At 40.0% G+C, this 13938-nt stretch overlaps 1 protein-coding gene across 1 annotated transcript; it reads left to right on the top strand.

Annotated features, from left to right (window-relative positions):
- The first annotated feature begins 209 nt into the window (after positions 1–209).
- Positions 210–8261, top strand: LOC114616581 (cytochrome c-type heme lyase). The gene is made up of 7 exons (XM_028762017.1): positions 210–407; positions 852–1004; positions 3323–3477; positions 3785–3933; positions 5122–5241; positions 6088–6174; positions 6751–8261. Exons 2-7 carry the CDS (start codon positions 893–895, stop codon positions 6947–6949), a joined length of 822 nt encoding a protein of 273 aa, XP_028617850.1. The 5' UTR covers positions 210–407; positions 852–892; the 3' UTR covers positions 6950–8261.
- Positions 8262–13938: the final 5677 nt, after the last annotated feature.

The raw sequence follows: 13938 nt of genomic DNA, 5'->3' as shown, positions 1-13938 counted from the left end.
CGCTCGCACTGACCCGCTCCTCAGCCGGATAAGTTAAAAACACCGCCCAGCCCGCAGAGGCGGGGACGGAGAGAAAGCGCGGCCCGCTATAGGCCTCCGAGCGGAAGAGGTGGGACCGATCCTCCTAACTGACAACGGTTCCTTTCCTCAGCTCGCGGCTTCCGGAAGTCCCGCCTTCGGAAAAGGAAGTAACGGCGCACGAGAAAGTGGGCTGTGACCCGGGCGTTCGCTGTGACCCCGCGTGAGGAAAAGCAGCAGGTGCGGTCGGCGGCTGCCGAGTGTGTTCGGTTTGACTCGGTCGGGGACGCGCGGAACAGTCGGAGAGGAGACTCGGGGACAGAACGGCGTCCGGGAGCCATTGAACTGTGGAGACCGCGGACCGGTACAGGTGGCACGCGGGTAGACAGGTAGGCAAGACTGGTGGCTTCCTGCCCTTCACCGCTTCCTGCCTTCCATTTTGGTGACACGCCTTTTTATGACCCTTCCTATTTTCCCTGAGGCTCCGTCCTCCGCGGGCAGGTGTTCGAGTCTAGTTCAGCAGGTTTCTCCTCAGGGTCGGTGTCACCACCCCTTGGACACCACCAGGAAGTCTACACACGTGTTCACGACGTGGTTTCATCTTACGTGTTTCCAGTCTCTCTGCAATAGAAAGCAAACCAAATAGTGGCATAGGTTTCACGGCATTTTCCCAAAGGAGGCACGCATTTAAAACTGCCCCCCCCAAACAAGTGTTCTACCTCATACTTTCCCATGGGATGGGGAAGAAGAGTGAGGGCCAGCCAGCTTCAGAATAACAAGGGGATATCAGCTGTTTAGCTTCCATGTTTTAATCTGATTCCTTGCTTTGGCAGTTGCGAATTTTAGATTGGGAGTGAATCCTGTGATTGCAGCCATGGGCTCCTCAACATCTTCTCCTGCTACTGCAGTAAACACCTCAAATACTTCAGATCACCAGCCAGCTTCACCCCCTTCAGGATGCCCGATGCATAAAGGGCAAAGGAAAGGTAATTTGCCTGTCTAGAAAATTAAAAGAAAGATAATGGTTCTAGATCAGTGGTTCTCAACCTTCCTAATACTGGGACCCTTTAACACAGGTTTTCATGTTGTGGTGACCTTCAACTATAAAATTACTTTCGTTTCTACTTCATTACTGTAATTTTGCAGTTGTTAGGGAATCATAATGGAAATATTTTTGGAGATAGTGGGTTGCCAGGGGGGCTCAACCCACAGGTTGAGAGCCATGGTTCTAAAGGAGGAGGCTTGTAGGGCTGGGAGTAAGGCACTCTGGGACTGGTCCTAATTTTGCTGCTCATTAGATATTAGCATAAACAATTTCCGTATGACTCACAGTCTGTCATCTGTATGTATAATATAATTTTCACAGGATTATGATGTTGATTAGCTGAGCTCATATGTGAAAACATAGCAATTCTTCTATAAATCAACCTTGTCCCTTTACTTGTGCCTGCATCATTGGCTCTCAGCCATGCATGAGAAGAGCCATCATTCAATACATATTTTGGGTTTTCACAACTGAGAGGAAATGATACTGCTGACATATAGTGGTATTTAACGATAGTGCTAAATAGACGAGCATACAGCCTCAGACATGGAATCTTTGGTCCATATATTTATTGTAAGAATGCCCGAGCTGAATAAACCTCAGTCTAGCTGTTTCAATAAACTAACTACTCCCATATCTGTTATGGTCTTCATCTAGGTCAAAAGAAGCCTTCACTGAGTGAATTTATAGACCATTATGTCAGTGCTAGGTTGGAAACAAAAAGTTCTTTAGTGCATGTTTGCTTTAGATAGTTCAGACTGTGGCAGTGTTGTATGCTTACTGCATGTGCATGTTTTCTGTATGCTTATGCTTCCAGGGTTACCATTCCTCTTTCTCTCTGTTAACCAACCTTCTCCAAGAGGTCAGCACTTACCCTGTGACAAGCATTGCTAGGTTTTGTTCCTTCACTGAGAGAGAAGTAGCAATGCACATAGTAGACAAAAATCCTTTGCCTAGTAGAGTTTACATTATCACTTCTATAAACCAGTGTGGGAGATTTTCTGACTGTTCTATAGTCAAGGGAACAAACTAAGGCTCAGAGTAATTTATGTACTTCAAGTCATGTAGCTAGTAAGTGGCAAAGTTGGTGAAAATTCTGTGACCTTGGACAAGGACAGATCCCTTGGTCTCCTAGTATTTCTCCTAGAAGTTGAGACAAATTAGACAAAGCATGTCTGTGTTTGCTCTGAGCTTCTGTCCTTAAGCAATTCTTTTCATGATTTATATTTTATCTGTTTTAGAGTGTTGTCATCCTGGTTTATTAGCTTTAGTAAGAATGTGAGTGTTTATAGGAGACTAAAGGGCTTCCTGGTTCTATGATGTACAAACTGTAACAATACTTTCCTTCTAATAGCCATCTGGGATGGATGCTCTGAGAAGATTGGTGGTTTTAGTGATGCAGAGGGAGAAATAGCAGCTGTGTTCTCACTCACAAAGTGAACAGCTACATGCAGCCTTGGGAAATAAGGCCTTGTTGAAGAGGCCAAAGAAGTGAATAGAAATTTGTCTTTTCTATATAATAGCATTCATGATATTCTTCATTTCCTCCTGGTCCCTGGAACAAGGAAGGATTTCATGAGAGAAGTTGCTTTTTATTCTGAGACACAGATCTTTAAGTACCCTAGGAGCTTGGGCATTAACCTGGAATTGACTCAAGGATGAGACTGTCATGGGACATTTTCTTTAAAAATTGCCTTTTCTTGGTACATTTTATCTGCTGACAAGGACTAGCATCTCAGATGAGTGGTAAAATTTTTTGTGGCTTACTTGAGTCTTGGAAAAAAACATGAGCAGAGTGGGATTCACATTTTTCTTTGAGTGTATATAAAATCTGCTGCTTTTCTGCTCCTGTATCCAGTATCTGAAGGAATATATCGATAGATGCTTAGATAGTGGCTGCTACCTCATTGGGATTGGACTTGTATGGAACTGATGACTGTAAGTGAGAGGGACCTAGTGAACCATAGCTAGCTGTCCCTTCGGGGTTTTTTTTTTTTTCCTCTTTTCTTTTTCTTTCTTTCTTTCTTTCTTTTTTTTTTGAGGGAAAGTACATTTATATCATTTTATCTTTAGGATTTTAGACAGTTAACTAGCTTAGTTCCTGCTATCTTTAAGTAGAAAAAATTTAGTTCTCCAATTGTGTTAGTCAGAACTTTAGCTCTTTAAGGCCCCAACTAAGAGGATCTCCTTCCACTGTATCTTAGTATGGTATGATATGGTATTTAGCAGTAACAGTGTTTGAATATTTGATTATTTCAGGCTGTCCAGTGACTTCAGCAACATCTGATCATCTGACCCGTGAGAGCAAAGCACACTCTGTGCCTGCTCACCAAGACCGGGCCTATGAGTATGTGGAATGCCCTGTGACTGGTGCTGCAACTAAGGATAAGGAGAACCTTGATCCTTTAAACCTGGTAATCCACCCTCATCCCTTCTCAGGGCATTTTATGCACCTATGCATTCTCTACTAGGGCCAACTGTGTCTCCTCAGACTATAGGCTAGAATAAATCTTCCCTAAATTCCTTCTTGCTGGTTATTTTATTTGAGCAACAACAAAAAAGTAGCATGACAAAAATATCAGAGGTGTGAAACTCTGATGTCATTGATTTAATGGGAACTTGTGCTTCTTGTATGGAGAATTGCTTTCCAGAGTGAACTGATTATTGTGTAGTTTATACCATAGTGCTAACATTCAGACACAATCCACTGATATTCTGTAGATGCCACCACCTAATCAGACACCATCCCCAGATCAGCCATTTACGTTGTCTACCTCAAGAGAGGAGTCATCAATTCCAAGAGCCGACTCTGAGAAAAAGTGGGTTTACCCTTCTGAACAGATGTTCTGGAATGCCATGTTACGGAAAGGGTGAGTGAACATTATTTAGAAGATAATTTGCTTGCCACAATAATCTCAGAATTAAATGTTAAAGAGTTTTTGTTTAGCCTTCAAAATGTTCAGTAATTTTTTAGTGATTTAGACAGTTTATGATAGAATTTTCATTTACCAGAATATAAGTTCAAGACCAGTATTTAAGGTTAGGATTTTCTAGAAAAATAGGACTAATAGGGCATGGGGTTGAGGGGTGATCAGGAAGACATTTGTTATAAGAAAGTGGTTCCCATTATTATTAAAGCCAACAGCAAGTCTCAAGATCTGCAACCAGCAAGTGGCCAGTGATTTGAGTAGCCAGACTGAGGTCCCGAGAACCAGAGACCTCAGTCCTGGCCTGAAAAATTGAGAAGCTTAAAATCCAGAAAACCTGATGTTTAAGTTCAGGTTGAAAATTAGGTGAAGCCTAATGTTATAGCTCCAGCAAACATGTAGGAATTCTGTTTGCTTATGGAAAGGACAGCATCTGTTTTGTTAATACTTAGACCTGTAATTGGTTGGATGAGATTTACCTGTATCTCACAGCATTTGTATTTTTAGAAATATAAAAATGAAACACTTACCATAAAATGCGTAGGAAAAATTTGCAAATCATTTATCAGTGCTAGTAAATGAATAATGCCATGTTAAAAAAATAGATGGTTGTGTAAGGATGGCTTTTGGGGATTTCATGAAATGAGATTAACATGAACCTTCAATTTTTAATTTTAGTGTATGCAAGCTTTTATAACAATGTGCCGGAGATGCCGGGAGCCAAACCCATGAAGTTACCTGCTGTTCTAGGAAAGCCTAGTCAGACAAGGTTAAGAAAGGACGTTCACACGTCTCAGGCCCCAGGAACTTAAAGAACGTCTGGTATTTCCTGAGAGCCAGTTACTACAGTGGGATGGTCTTAGGCAATGAGGATATAATAGTGTGATAGCCTAAAGCAGTGTCTTGCCTAAACTTCCTGTTTTGCCATGTCTTTATAACCTGCTGCCTGAAATTAAAGTTGAAGTGCTTCTTCTTTGTGTCTCTTGTCCCTTCATTCCTCCGCTCCCTCCCCCTAGGTCTTCATTGAATTCCCCACACAACCTGGCAAAAGTGTATATTTTATGTATGCATTGAGTAACTTTGATTTTAATCAATAACATTTGTCAAGTTTTACTACATGTTCTTTCTTAGGTGGAAGTGGAAGGATGATGATATTAGTCAGAAAGATATGTACAATATCATTAGAATTCACAATCAGAATAATGAGCAAGCTTGGAAGGAGATTTTGAAATGGGAAGCCCTTCACGCTCAGTAAGTATATGTAAACTCTTTTAAAAACTGACCAAGCATCATCTTTACTTCATATTAGCCTTCCTATAGTGTTATCATTTAAATAATCTTGTATTACTCATTTGTGTAGCAGTGATCATCCTTGTAGGAGAGACCACATGTTCTAACTCATTGAGCTCATAGTGCAGATTGCAGAGAATATTGAAGAAAGATTGCTTAGGTCATGGTCATAAATAGCTGTTGCCTAGCTATGGACTAGAGTTTTCTGGAGGCTTAGTCATATACCTATCTGGTAAGGGGTGCCTGCTCACAGCCTCTGAATGTGACTATTTAAGCTGCCTCATTTATCACATTGGGTGGGTTCCAGAAGCTGAATTCTCAAAAGCACCAGACGGAATCTCAATCTCCTTTTTTTACCTAGCTAGTTGACTCAAGTATTCCAAGCATGATCAGATTTAAGCGAGGCATTCAGACCTCATCTCTCAGTGGGAGAAGTATGGTAGGCCACTCACTGAAGGCAGAAGTAAAACTAAATTGTTTTATGATCCATGGGAGATAGGAAAGAACTTTTTATTCCTTCAGCAGTATTTGGAATGAATCCCTGTGAGGTTTGATCCGTCTTCACATGAGCCCCTTGAACTTGTGATCCTCCTTACCTTCACCTTCCAAGTGCTAAAACTACGTATGTACATCACAGTACTTGATTTATGTGGTACTAAGCATTGAACCCAGAGCTTTATGCATGGTAGGCATGTACCCTACCAACTGAGCTGTATTCCCCAGTTCTCAGATACGGTGTTTTTCCAAGTACTTGTCAAATGAGAGAAAATTTTTTTTAATAGACTATTCTTATTTGGGCATTTTCAGTGAGTGTCCTTGTGGCCCGTCATTGGTCCGATTTGGAGGCAAAGCAAGAGAGTATTCACCAAGAGCAAGAATTCGTTCCTGGATGGGGTAAGTGTCAGTGTACAATTGCTGTTAACATTCCTTAAGCCATGGTCAGCATTCTTATCACGAAAAACAGAGTGAAAAAATCAATTCCATCTTCCAAACCTCCAGTATCCAGACTGTGTTTTTTTTTATCTCCTTGAGTTTACTCACAGATGAGCAGAATGATAAGGATTGGCTTGCTAGCCTCGTGCTTCACTCTCCAAGGATTGAATTGTCCTCTTTTCCTTGTCTTTAGAACTGTCCTTTTTACTCCTTTTGTGGTCTTTACCTTACCTTATCCCTTCCTTGTCTTACAGTGTAATAGGGCAGTTTAGTACATTTGATTTCTCCAGCTTCCTCCCTAGCCTGGCCTGGGTCGCTTTATCATGAACCTATCCTTTACAGACAGACATAGACTTATCATAGTTCTTAATTACCATATTATCTAAGTACCATGAACCGATATTCTAAGTCTCATCTCCTCTGCTATGTATTTGCATATAAGAGCAGGCATATGAGTATGTCCTATTTTTCATTCTATCTTTCTGCTTATACCAAGACAGAATATAGACCTGTGTTTTAGCAGTGTTTTCATTACAGGTATGAATTGCCCTTTGACCGCCATGACTGGATCATCAATCGTTGTGGCACAGAAGTTAGGTATGTGATTGATTACTATGATGGCGGTGAGGTCAACAAGGACTACCAGTTCACTATCCTGGATGTTCGTCCTGCCTTTGATTCATTTTCAGCAGTATGGGACAGGATGAAGGTTGCTTGGTGGCGCTGGACTTCGTAACCACTATTTTGTTATGAAAAAAGTGAAACTTTTTTCCTGAGAAAGCTGTTAAATTATTTTCCCCAAACTAAATGCACTCATAATGTCACTGAGGGTACTTTTCAAGTGAGTGGTCATACTTGATCTTGTATTTAGTAAAGATGTCATGCTCCGTTAAATTTTGAGTCATGTTTTCTATTGCAGATAATAGGTCAGTTTAATATTTTTTTCCCTGTTTGGTATAAGTGGGAAGCAGTCCCTTAGTTTTCATATTAACTGCAGTATTTCATGTTATTTTCTGTAGACTTCTTCTGAAAAAGAGGTTTTAAAAAAGCATAAACTATTGTTTTTATGCTTACTGTTTCCTCAGGAGTATTTGAGATAAAAAAACCTGAAAGTGTGTGATGCTTTTACCTGCCAAATAATTTAACTATATTCATTTTAAATAAGCACTTAGTCTTGTTTTAAAAGTAACTAATATCTCTAAAATCCCTGTGTTCTAAGTAGCAATTCTGAACAAAATATACAAGTATATACTGAATGTACTCTGCAAGACTGACATGTTTAAATGTAATTTCAGATTTGACCTTGATAGAAATTTCAACTTGATACATACAAATTTCAAAATACTTGGTTTTTTATTTCTGTTCAAGTATGTAACAATTAATGTAAAGCTGATCACACCATCAAAGTTGACAAATTATCTTAAATTATCTCAGCCCATTTCATCTTCCCACTAGGAGCTTGCCATCAGTAGTGTAATGTAAACCTTGAGAGCCTGGCTTCAGTCACAGTGCCAGCAGTGTTCCTTTGACAAATAAGATTATATTTGGCTAAGTGTTAGAATTCACAAGAAGTGCATTTTTCTCAGATGTGGAATGTTTACATCAATTCACCATTGTTTTGATGTTTGTTTTAAGCAAGTGCTAAGTTTGCTGTTGAAAACTGGTTATTTTGCTGGGCAGTAGTAGCACAAGTCTTTAACCCCAACACACTCCATGGACCTCTGAGTTTGAGGCCAGTCTGGTCTACAGATTGAGTTCCATGACAGCCAGGAAAATCCTCTCTAAAACCCAAAAGGAAAAGAAAAGAAAACAAGATGTATAGCTATACTGGTTGTATAGCAACATGTTAGAAATAACTTTTTTCTTAAGTGCTGATAATATGAAAAATATTTAATTCATCCTAAATACTGTAGTATTAAGTTAGTGGACAGAGTTGGTGTTTTTGAGTTATTTGATGTAGGTTTCTTTGTTGTATGATGTTTTAAAAATCCAACATGTGAAAATATTTGTATTTTTAAAATAAAGCTAACAGTTAAAAGGTTCTGTAACTTGTTAGAGTGATTTTGTACTTACTTAACTTTTGAGACACTATCTTCACTAAATGCAGCAGCTGTCTCATCTGTTAATCACATAATTTTAGACTGCATAAGAATGTCATCACTGTTGGCCTTTTTCAGGTCACAACTGGATTAGGACTGGAAACTAAAAAACTGTATGGAAGGATTCACTGTTGCAGTCACAGGGTATTGTGAAAGTCAACTGTCATGTAAACTCAATTACAAGATCAACAGTTTTATTCACCCTTTCATTACTTCTAGAAAAGATAGCTGCTGAGTACTCAGAGTTGCTTTGTGGCTAGATTATACTTAAGTCTGCCTAGGGAATAAAACTTCACTGCTCTGATGGTTTTTATATAACTTGAAATTCATTTTGAATCATCTCTAACATTTTATTAAGTCTTTTATCTGTGGAAATGGCATCATTCAGAATCAGAGTATTGGCAGAAAAGATATCTGCAAACTGGGTTACATATTAGCATTTAGTATTCCTATGAATTAATTAGCTGCCATTTGTGCGTTGTTGCTATTCACTCTGCATCACACCCAAGACAGAAGATGGTAAATGATCATCCCCTACCTCCAGAAACACACTCTTTCAGAGCCCAGTCCATAAACAAAATCATTCTACTGTACAATTTGTATTTTAAAAACTCTCTAAGGTAATGATGGGGTATGGGGATACATATAAGTACATTTCAATAATATTTAGCTACTGTGATGATTAGTCAGGTTGACAGAATTCAAAATGACATGGGAAATAGAACTCAGGGTATGCCTGTGGGGGACTATCTTGATTACATTAATTGAGGTGGGAATATTCAGCCACCATGGGCTGCACCATTGGTATCCTGTACCACATAAAATGAAGAAAGTGAGCTGAACACTGGAAACCATGTATTCACCTCTCTGTTTCTGGATTGTGGGCATAAGGTGACCCACATCAGGCTCTTGCTGCTTTGACTTCCTCACCATAATGAATTTCCTTGAATTGTGACCCCAGGCCCTTTCTCAAGTTGCTTTATCAGGCTGTTTTATCATAGCAACAGGAAAGGAAACCAACAGTTGCCAATTTGTTTGGTCCCTGATGTGTTTGTCCTCTAGCGGAGTTACTGCTCCCTATTGAAAGTGAGGTGTTCTGTATTTATTTCCTTTCTTGTCCTTGTCATGACTGTCAAACCATGCTCAGTCATTGGTATTGCTAAAGTTTTGAGGGTCTTTGTGATTAAAAAGGCATACCCTGAAGACTGGTGGCTTGTTCAAGTGTTCTCTTAACTTGCTTAGTGACATTTTTGTTTTGGACTTCCATTTTCATGGTTATAAAATGAGAAAAATGAGCAGACAGAATTGTTTTGAAAGTTCTGTGAGATGATCTCTACATGTTTTTGGTGCAGAATCCTGGAAAGCTTAACAACCATCCACACAATTGACAGTGACCATCACAGAGATTCTGAAGCAAGGCTAGAAGTCAAAGTGTTGAGACACTCCACAAGAAGAATCTGGAAAGATCAGGAGGTTCTTCTGATTTGTGTCAATTTTAAGTATTACCAGGTACTTTAAGTATTACAATAGATGCCAAGCAACCTCATGTTATATAAAAAAGGCTAAAGGGAATATCTTTTCAAGAATACATAGACATAAATTAATATTCAGTTAATATGCAAGTCCTACTGGACTAATGTAATTAAGTGCCTGGCTTTCCTAATCTAAAATGTTAACAATGTAGGACCCAGAAACCAGCTTCATAAATAGAAATTAGATAAGACTTGTTAGAGAGCATCAAGAATGTTGTCATGAAGCTGGCAACAACTAGGGAGATAATTGGAAAAAATTCAAGTTCTTTTACAGCTTTCCAGGGGTTTCTTAAAAATTCTTGCTACAAAAGTGGACTGGAATTAAAGATGGTGTATCCTGTGTGTTGGTCATGTAAGCAATAAGTGATTGCTGGCACACATCACCCAAATCCAGGCACTTAAGTATGTTATGTAGTAGGACTTGCATATTAACTAAATATTAATTTATGTCTGTATTTTTGAAAAGATATTCTCTTTAGCCTTTTTTAGATAACATAAAAGCCAGTGCCCTTTGCTCCTTGCAGAAAGACTAGTGAATAGCTTTATGGACTTTCAGTTAAAATCTAAACTGTAATCATTTTACAATTTTATTTTAGCTGTTTGTTTTTAAAAAGGAGGGTATGGAATTGTTTAAGGAAAGTGGTGTGTGAGGGCATTTTTGAAGATTTGCTGCCTCTCTCATCATCTCTTCTGTGTTTGCTTTACCAAAGGCACTTAAAAGTTCGACAGATCAGACTTTCCTTGGAAGTCTTGGTAAAATGCAGATGACTGGGTTCCCACAGAGGGTCCTTCATCTTATAGGCCGGGAACAGCTGGGACTTTATGTTTCAACAAACTCCCAGAAGATACTGATACTCTTGGTCCAGTCACCATGTGGACTTTATTTTTCCTTGACACCTTTTGGGCATCCACCCACTACAAACTTTGCAATAGTGTTTACAATTGCTGCAAATTTCTATGGTTGTGGTCAAGTAGGAGATGTAAAAGCAAAGGTTAAATGGAAATACAAATTTCTCATTTTACTTATTCTTCATTTCTTCCCCAAAGCCTCTCTTTTCTTCATTCTGAATGGTGCTTCATTTTTCCAAGTTCTGTTTTAATAACAAAAACTTTTCCCATGACTCCTATAGGTGGGCAGGATTATGGTGGTTGAAGGTAGTGTCCCAGACTGACTTAGAAAGTCCATGTTGTACTTTGTGTGCTGCTTCTATGTGGATTGGTGGTGGCCACTCCCTTGAGTAGATGAGGTGTTCGCTCTAAGTTATCTCTGATATATGACCTTTGCTCACCATCTTAGTTTGTCAGGTGGCCCATAAGTAAGAGTCACAGATGGAATAGCTTAAACAACAGAAATTTAGTCTCGTGGTTCTGGAGGCCAAAAGTCCAACACCAAGGGTCATGTTCCCTCTAGCAAAAGATTTTATCCATATCCTGCTTTTAGCTTCTGGGTATTCCTTGGCTTGTAGAAGGATAACACCTGTCTTCATTTGTTGTTTCTCTCCCTCTCCTCCCCTCCCCATTTCACTCTGTCCCCTTCTCCTTTTTCTTGCCTCTTCTCTCCTTTCTCTTGTACTCACTTGCGTGCTCATACTCCCTCCCTCTCAAGCACTCATCTCTCATGCTCCCCTGTTCCCTTATACACCCCCCTCTAGTGCTTGATTGCTCACTTGTGCTCTCTCCCTCCCACCCACTCACTCTCTTATGCCTCCCCATCCCCGTGTACTCTTTTTTTTTTTATTAGCAGTTCTATTAGAGTCAAGCATCTTCCAAATGCCTCCATCCTAACTTGATCATCCTCAAATGACCTGTTTCCAAAGAAGTTTCCATATGTAGAAGCTAGGGGGTTAGTAGAATACCATCTTGGAGAAGGACAACACAATTCAGACTATAATACAGTGACAAAATTTATCCAGGATCAGCTAGACTTGGCATCTAAGCACTGCCACTTCTGAATTACCCCAGTGTGTTAGTTTGAATACTTGGTTCAGCCATGACATTGTGACCTAGTACTGGTCCCTGACAAGCTTCATCCTTCTGTCCAGCTAGGTATGTCCCGGTCACCACAGTTTCTGTATCTCTACAGACAGGATAGCTGGCATAGTGTATCAGGGATGGAATTCTTTTGGTGGGTAGGCTCAGTGGCTTACCTACCCTTGGGTATTCGTGATTTGAGGTCAAGAAGGCACTAGAAATAGACTTGCCATGTTTCTACAAGAAAAAAAAACCTTACCATTCCTAATTTCATTACCATCGTTATAACAGAACACATTAGTCTTTTCTAGTGTGGAAACAGCATCTTTGCCCCAACCCCTAATGGAAACATCTGAGTGGTCTGACTTTCATTTCATTGCTACGTCTATGAGTTCCCTCCCCAGTTGTATAGAAGCTAACACCATAGGATCTGGTTGCAGAAAGGAAGGGCTGTGGACTTAGACTATAGCTCAGTTGGGAAGGTCCTTGCTTAACCTGGATGACACCTTAGGTTCAGTGCCTAGCACTGTATAAACTTAGCATAGTGCCACAAGCCTGTAATCTCAGCACATGGGAAGTGAGAACAGATTGGCTATATATCAAGGTCCAGATTAGCCTGGGATATACTAGACCCAGTGGTAGAGGCAAAGATAAAGAGAGTATACTTCAACAAAGACCAATTGACAAACTGACAGACATGCTCAAATTAGTCCCATTTGGTTGGTAGCAAGGGAACTGATGTGGCAAGGTAAGAAGCTGTTGATTGTAACTAGGTGGCACTTAAGGTTGATTCTTATTTATCCTATAATTGTTCATACTCTTATTCTGTTCTAGATCTCTGAGGCTTCTGTTCTAGTTCCTGAGGTTTTACTCATCAGAGACTTTGGCTCCACAAGACTCTTTCAAGTTATTTTAGGCCAAGTCCTGGCAATTTGTACCTATGCTCTAAAATAAAGCTGGAGTTGTTTTTTATGAATAGGGGGATTTCTGGTTTTGGCTCAGTTTCAACACTGTACTTTGGTCTCTGAACTAGGTGACTATCTTAATCTGGTCAGGGTGCTATAACTAAGCACCGTGGGTAGGGGATATTATACCTTAAACAATTCAAACAACTTCTACCAATTCTGGATGCTGTCAGTCAGAGATCAAGGTAGGCTAGTAAGGGCCTTCTGTTTCATAGGTGACAGTTCTTATGATTCTCAAGTGTAGAATTAGCAAAGGAATGTGGGGGTCTTCTCTATTATCATATTCTAACCACCTCTCAAAAGTTCTATAACAAACCCCTGAAAAGATAGCTCCCTAGTGTGATAGTAGCATGAATGTGGAAATAACCAGCCATGTTCTGATTGGAGTGAAGGGTATGAGATAGAACTCTCATCTGATACTATTAAAATGGCCAAAAACCTGAGGCTAGATATGTTATAGGTTCTAGGGGCAAACCCAATACTATAATTCTGCTAAATGGTCATAGTATTAAAATGATTCCTAGTGATTTATACCTCTGGATCAAAGCCTTTCAGTTCCACTCTGAGAAGCTTTGCCTTGCAGTAGGTGGCAATTAACACAGAGATCTTCAAGTGGTCGATGTGCTCAGAATAAGAGAACATAGATTAATCAGCCCTAAAAGAGATATACATATTCCCATCTCCCCAGGGATCAGGAATCTGTCCAAAAGGGAAACAAAGATTGTAAGAGCCAAGGGTGGAGAATGAAATCAAGGAAATTTTTTTCCCCAAACACAACAGGAAAGTTATATGTATGAACCCACAGTAATTTTTTGTTCGTTTCGTTTTTGGTTTTTTTGTTTTGTTTTGTTTTTGTTTTTCAAGACAGGGTTTTTCTGTATAGCTCTGGCTGTCCTGGAACTCACTTTGTAGACCAGGCTGGCCTCGAACTCAGAAATCCGCCTGGCTCTGCCTCCCAAGTTCTGGGATTAAAAGTGTGTGCCATCACTGGCTAGCTGAACTCACAATAGTTATGACAGCATACACAAGACCTGTGTAAGCTCCAGCCAGCAAAGATTTCCAGCATAGTGTGTGGAAGGTGGCCATGGATCACACCACTAGCTGGGCGGCCTATACTCTTTCGATGGCAGAGAGAGAGAGGGAGAGAGAGAGAGAGAG

The sequence above is a fragment of the Grammomys surdaster genome, unplaced genomic scaffold (genome assembly GCF_004785775.1).
Source record: "Grammomys surdaster isolate TR1022 unplaced genomic scaffold, NIH_TR_1.0 131, whole genome shotgun sequence".
NCBI classification, from domain to species: Eukaryota; Metazoa; Chordata; class Mammalia; order Rodentia; family Muridae; genus Grammomys; species Grammomys surdaster.
Note: the sequence above shows the minus strand (reverse complement) of the source record. Positions and strands in the feature narration are given on the sequence as shown.

Bases quoted from the DNA above. Each gene is read 5' to 3' on its own strand.
- LOC114616581 (XM_028762017.1), top strand. From the start codon at position 893: ATGGGCTCCTCAACATCTTCTCCTGCTACTGCAGTAAACACCTCAAAT. The intron at 3,478-3,784 runs GTAATCCACCCT...GATATTCTGTAG, and splicing joins ACCTTGATCCTTTAAACCTG to ATGCCACCACCTAATCAGAC. The intron at 5,242-6,087 runs GTAAGTATATGT...GGGCATTTTCAG, and splicing joins TGGGAAGCCCTTCACGCTCA to TGAGTGTCCTTGTGGCCCGT.